This window comes from Belonocnema kinseyi, chromosome 10 (genome assembly GCF_010883055.1).
Source record: "Belonocnema kinseyi isolate 2016_QV_RU_SX_M_011 chromosome 10, B_treatae_v1, whole genome shotgun sequence".
Taxonomy (NCBI): domain Eukaryota; kingdom Metazoa; phylum Arthropoda; class Insecta; order Hymenoptera; family Cynipidae; genus Belonocnema; species Belonocnema kinseyi.
In genome coordinates this window covers 69,205,574-69,212,449 of record NC_046666.1, presented here as the reverse complement: position 1 = coordinate 69,212,449, position 6,876 = coordinate 69,205,574, and the positions used below count along the sequence as shown (strand labels likewise).

Sequence of the window (6,876 nt, the reverse complement as noted above, 5' to 3'; positions counted from 1 at the left end):
AATTTTTATATAAAATTTAGTTTATAAATAGTTTATAAATATACAATTTTCCAAAACATGCACTTTTATTTTTAATTAAGTTTTCAAAACTTCATTTTAAAATTCTTTTAATTAAAAAACTAAACTTAAAAATGAAAACGTAACATAGACAATTTGTAAAGTAAAAATTTCAGGATTAAGCATTGTAAACTGAATAATTTAGTAATTGAAAAAGATACCAACTGAACTTAACATTAAAAAAAAGCTTAAATCGAATTTATTTTAAATTAAATTATATAATGTAATATATTTCTGATATTCCAAGTAATTTGATAAGATTTTTCTTCTCATTTGCAAAGTTCCGGATCAAGAAATAAATTCATTGTCTCTTATTCGATTTATCCCAGTCGCAAAAAATCACGATAATTTCCCGGTTTCCGGATCCAGCGGCCACCCTGTAAATTATTTAAACTTAATTCTTTCTTCAAAGGGAACAAAGTCTTCGCCTGGAAGAAGAACGTTGTAGTAAAATGAGAGAAGAAATTTTAACATTGAGGGAAGAACTCAGCAGAACTTCTCTTGATAGAGACATGTTGGAACAACAAAAACTAGAAACGGATAGTTTGATTTCCCAGATTGAAAAGAGCAAAGGTAACTAAAAATTAGTTTAGAGATTAATTTTAATTCTGAAATACTATTTCATTTATATAAAAGACATTATTGTCTTACAGGCCGTACTTAAATCACGTAACAGCTGGGGGGGGGGGGGTCAAGACGATTTGTTACTTTAGTTATAAATTTTATTATTTAGTTGAAAATTTAACAATTTTTTTTTAAAACATTCTTGTTGTTTACAAATTCAACTATTCTGTTAATAATTCGCCTCTTTGGGTTAAAAATTCAGCTCTTTTCGTAGAACATTAACCTTTTGTTTAAAATTCATATTTTTTGCTTATAAGCCAACTGAAATCTTTTTTGGATGGAAATTCCACTATTTTTTAAAAGAAATATCCGTCTATTTCATGAAAAATTAATTTTTTTTATAAAAATGCAACTATTTGGTAGAGAATTAAACAACTTTCTTAAAAAGTAATTCTTTTTTGGTTGAAAATCCGTATTTTTGGACTGAAAATTTAATTTTTTTCGCTGATACTTATTTCTTGTTTTTAAATGCATACTTTGATCTTGAAAAGTCCACTGAAATCTTTTTTAAGAGAAAATTAAATTATTTGTTTGAAAATTTTTCGTTTTGATTTAAAAATTCATCTGATTTTTTTAAAATGATAATACAACTATTTTGTGTGAAAGATTTGGTTGAATCACTTTGTTAAGAAATCATATTTTTTTCTTGAAGATTGATATTTTTAGTTGAAAATTCATCTTTTTGGTTGAAATTTCGACTATTTTGTTATAAACGATCTTTTTAATTAATCATTAAACTACTTGGGTAAAAGTTAAACTATATTGTTAAAAATATATTTTTTTGACTGAAGGCCTTTGGTAGAAAATTTAACGGTTTAGTCGAAAAACCTTTTTTTCGCTTAAAATTCAATTTTTCTTGAGAAAATTCGTCTTTTGGTTTGAAGGTTCAACAATTTAGGTAAACTTTCATTTCTTTCTTGAGTAAAAAGTCTTTGTGTTAAAACATCGTGTTGTTGGTTTTAAAATTCCCTTTTTTCAATAAATTTTATCTTTTTTGATTGAAATGTAAACTGTAGCTGTGACTGAGAATTTACATATCTTTTTAGGTTGAAATTTCAACTATTATGTTAAATATTCAATTATTTTGTTGAAATTCCAACTATTTTGTTAAAAAGCCATCTTTTACAGTAAGAAAGACATTTTTTTGTTGAAAATATATCAATAAATTAAAAAATGTTTAATTTTAATCTGAAATACTATTTAATCCGCTTATAAACGATTCTATGTTAAAAATATTACAAGATTAAAATGCTAGTATTTGAATATTAACCCTCAAACGGTACAATCCAACCCAGCATACGTAAACGGTACACGGGTGCGAATTAGTTTGTTTGCAATGGTAATATTAAATATTTAATGTATTGAACATATAATAAACAACTAACATATATCACACATATTTAACATATATATTTAATATATGTGGGATAATCCGCTGCAGCTGTGTTTGCATAAATGTCAACAAAATGAAAAAACTTCGGGTGCGAATTCGCATCAGTATACCGTTTGAGGGTTAATGATCAAGGGAAATGAAAAATTAGCCCAATTCTACTTACAATAACAAGCAAAAAATTGCTGAAAACTAAAAATTGCGTACAGTAAGAGGGGGAGGGGTAGAAATATTTTTTTAAGGTTTGTTACAAGGGTAGGGAGTCTTATAGAGTGTTTATAATCCGTTACCTAATTCAAGTACTGCTCCTTAGTTGATTATAAACTTTATAAAATTCAAATTGAAAACTTCCAAATTAGAATTTTTTTAATTTAGGTGACGTGGAACTGGAGTTGGAACAAATTTTATTAGAGAAATCCGATGTACAGGAAGTTTTAGCGAAAATGGAATCAGTTTGCATAAACCATGAAGAAGACAAAACAAGATTACAGGACGAGATTAAAAAGGTGAGACCTCCATTTAACACTCACTTGTGTGTTATCGATAAATTAATTCTCGCAATCTTAAACTTTAGAATATTAAATAATAACGCAAACATAAACTCTTTATAGTTACATGAAGAAAAGGAAAAATTAGGAAGTCAGTGTACCGATCAGCAAGGAGACTTATCCTCCCTGAAAAAGGAGCTTTTACAAGCCGAACAAAACAGACTCGACCTGGAGTCTGAAAAAGTCGCTTTAAATGAAAAAGTCAAAGTCGTAGAAATAGAGAAAGAAAAGGTGGAACTCGAATTAGGACAAGTGGCACGAGAACGCAGTGATCTGAGCAATCAATTATCAGTTTTAGCCAGAAAGAAGGAAACATTGAATGAGGAATTGATGAGACTGAGACAGCGCCTTGAACAAGCGAATGAAATGAATGCTAGGATAAATAGAAATCTGGAAGATCTTGTCAAGGATAATGAAGAAAAGCAGGTAATTTTAGAAGCTAGTGAAAAAGAACTTCAGAGATTGCAGGAACAATTGGCGTCGGTTCGAAGTGAAAAAGAAACACTGGAAGGTGTGTTATTTGATACGCAAAGTAATCTGGAAACAACTCACGTTAAAAAGACCCAGTTGGAAAAAGACCAGCAAGATTTGTTGGTAAAACAGGAGAGTTTGAAGGGACAGATAATTAGATTAACGAAGGAATTGGAAAATAGTGAGAAACGTGCTCAGGATATGAAACACACATTGACTCAACAGAGTGAGAATCAGGAAGCTGAGTTTCAGCAGATTATTATGAATTTGAAAAAGCAGAGTGAGGATAGCATCAGAAAATTAAACGAAGAAAAGGTAGGGTTAATTAAACTACAATTTTATTATGAGTTCTCTTTTTTATGTGATTCCAGAGTTTCCACCAGGCGGATGAATTTTAATTCTCTATTTTCTCTTCGTCAATTTTTCATTTTCTCGGTGTGGCAATTATACTTTTTTGTTTAATTCTATGCCCTAACTCGGAAGTTAAACTTTGTTGGAAAATTTCCTGTGCCAAATTTAAATCACAATCCAAATCAGAATTATAATTCTTTTGGGCAATTTATTTTTCTAGATCGAATAATTTCCTGCTCAAATATTAAAAATTGAACCTCAAATAAAAAAATGTAAATATAAAGTAGAACTCTTTTGAATTTTAAACTTTTTGAATGAAAGCTTTAAGAAGTTTTTTCTCCCAAAATTTTGGTATTAAATGCTCAATAATTTTCACATCTAAAATAAAAGCTTTTGAACAATCTTGTATAGAAAAATGGAAAAATGGAAGAATGAAAAAATATATATTTTTTAATTATATCATTTTAAACACTCTTAAGTTACAAAAATTAAGAATTAAATTATGACAATTTTGTCTCAATACAAATTTATAATTTATCATTCAATTCTTATTTGTACATTAATTCTTTTTAAATATTTTTACATATTCTCTTTAAACTCTTTTTTCATATAAAAAATCATCTAAAATTTTTGCATGAATTACAAAAGAAGTTATATCTTGAAACATTTAAAAATCCTTCAAAAGCTTCAAAATTTTTTGTTTGAAACCTTAAAAAATCTACTTTTTATTTTTAATTTGTTGATATTTTTAATTATTCTTGAAATTTAAAAAAATCTAAATAAATTTTAAAATTATTCTAATTTTTTTCAAAAATTTATTCAAAAACTTGAAAAAATTGCCTTAAAATCTTCCAGATTGTTTTTTTGACAATTTTGGAAATCATTTCAAGTTTTAAATTAAGTTTGAATCTTTTCAGAACTTTTAAATATCTTTTAAAGTTCCTCGATTCTTTTGTAAATGAATAATTTTCCAATTGCCATTTATACCTCAAAAATCAAAAATTTCACTTACAAATAAATTTATTTTTAAAAAAACATTGTATATATTCTATTTTAAAAAAACTGAGTTTCAAATTGTTTAGGTTTGAATATGTAATGTATAATTGCTTATTTTAATTGAATTACCAAATGCTGCTAAATATTAGAAACTTATTCTTTTTCTTAATTAAAAATTTCAAATTTAATAAAAACATTTCATTATGAATTTATTATGGCTTTCGAATTAAGACGTTCAATTTTTTAAATTGTTTGTTTTGAACAGATTTAGAATCTTCTTGTAAAATCAATCAATGTTAATATAATCAGTTTATTATTACAGTTGATCAACTTAAAACGTTTTTAATATCAAAAATTTTCAATTTCAAACGCTTTTAATTTTTAATTGTTTAAGATTTTAAATTTAAAAAAAGGAATTTAACTACTTAAATTTAAAACTATGCTATAAATGAGGACCTATAATGGAACATTTTTAAACTAAAAGATTTTAGAATAACGCGTTATAAACTGAACGATTTCATAATTGAAAACAGTTAAAAATTGAAAGTTGAAATCGAACTTATTTTAAATTTTATTATATCATGTGATATAAAATTTGTGATATTTCAAGTGATTGGATAGATTTTTCTTTTAAGAATTTGAAATATTTCCAGTCAAAAAACAAACTGAGAGTAATGAAATATGAAAAAACTTTTTAAATTAATTTGAGTAAAGTTAAATGAAAAATCCTGGTCACTGAATCAAATTTCCGGCCATTTTGTCCCCCCCCCCTCCATGAATAAAATTCTCGGTCTTTACCCTTTCACGTCGACACCCTGATTTTTATTTACTTTTTCAATTTTATTTTTGATCATATAATCTTCTGGCTTTATTTTCCATGAACCTTTTTGGATTTTAGGAACAAGTAAGAATATCTTTGGAAAAACGACTGCAACAGAATATAGCACAACTAAGTGGAGAAAAAGATAGTGAAATAGCACAATTACATAAAAATATAGAAGATTTACAAGAGCATGTTGAAACTGTTTGTCAACAACACGAAGAAGTTCTTCTCAGGGCTGAAAATGACAAGCAGCAGGCTCTACTTATCGGTAAATTTTCTTTTAAAGAAACTCTGAGCTAGTTATAAAATAATAAATAACAAACATTAAGTAGGTAATGCAAATTAAACTAATCCAGATAAAAATGTTTTAAAAATATTTTGCAAAATTCTTCTGAAGATGACATTTTAAAACATTTATTTCAATTTTAAAAGTACATTTTTACAAATTTTGTAAGTTTTAAGGCATTTTTTAATAATATATTCAGCTCATCACGATCAGCAAGCTTTAGTGGAAAAACTAGAAGGTGTCTACAGAGAATTGGAAGAAGAAAAAGGAAATTTAGAGCGTTTTCGAAGGGAAGCAGCATCACGCGCAGATCAAGATCGCAACAATATAAATCAATTACGGGATGAAATAAACCGTCTCAAGTCAAAATTGGAAGAAACAAAACTGAAAGGAGACGAAGAGAGAATTAAATTGGAACTAAAAATGGATGAAGTCTTAAAAGAAAGGGAATCAGCACAAAGAGAAATTGAAGAATTACAGGTACAACTGCACATGGCTGAAGATAAAGTCGATGGATTACATAGCCAACTTCACGAAACGAATAGAAAACTCAAAGAAGGTAAATAAATTTCAATATATTTCTTTTTTATATTTAAGAATCCGACTTGGGTTTTAATTATTCTCAAAGTTATAACAATTTTATCATCCCAGCTGAAAATACGATCGAAGCGCTTCGTAAAGAATTGGTAGATGTTCGTCGACAATTAACGGATTCTACTTATGAAAAAGAGAAGTACAATAGCACTAACAAAGAACTAAGAGAATATGTGAAACGCATTGAAGGCGAGAAACGGGAACAAAGTCGAGCGTTGGAAGAAGCTCACCAAAAAGTTGCTGGTAAATTTTCACTATTTTTGTAGAAAAAGAAAATATACATTCTTGATTAGGGAACGTCCATTAAATAGTTAACAATGCTTTTCGAAATTTTAGACCCCCTATTTTAACATAAGATTTTATATTTTTTACTATACATAATTAAAAATTTGTCATCAGGACAACCGCAGGATTTCGCCGGGAGCGGGTGCTAATCTGAAAAATTGCACCCGCTTCCAGCGAAATCGCGGTAAAATTTCAGCCATAACCACGTCTCACAACCGTGAGATAGGTGGTTACAGTCTGTAAAGGAATCAATACGACGATCCAGCAAAAGCCTCGTGCACCCTAAGAACACGGAGTGACCCAAGGACAACCGCCTTCTGCATTTTTCCCGAGCGCCGATGATAAGGATGATCAGTTTAACAGAATATTCCGGGTACAATCGTTGCAACTCCCTTATAAGGTCTCGATACCTCTTTTTCTTTTCATTCTCCTTGGCTATGATGTTTTTGTC

The 6,876-nt window shown here is 28.2% G+C and overlaps 1 protein-coding gene across 2 annotated transcripts in view; it reads left to right on the top strand.

Annotated features, from left to right (window-relative positions):
* LOC117181947 (rootletin) overlaps nt 1–6,876 on the top strand; it is a 99,824-nt gene that overhangs the window by 68,159 nt on the left and 24,789 nt on the right. For both annotated transcript variants that reach the window (XM_033374973.1, XM_033374974.1), the window contains 6 exons: nt 470–630; nt 2,447–2,577; nt 2,683–3,405; nt 5,336–5,528; nt 5,746–6,105; nt 6,198–6,383. In XM_033374973.1, coding sequence (XP_033230864.1) covers nt 470–630; nt 2,447–2,577; nt 2,683–3,405; nt 5,336–5,528; nt 5,746–6,105; nt 6,198–6,383 — 1,754 coding nt within the window. The remainder of the gene's footprint in view (nt 1–469; nt 631–2,446; nt 2,578–2,682; nt 3,406–5,335; nt 5,529–5,745; nt 6,106–6,197; nt 6,384–6,876) is intronic.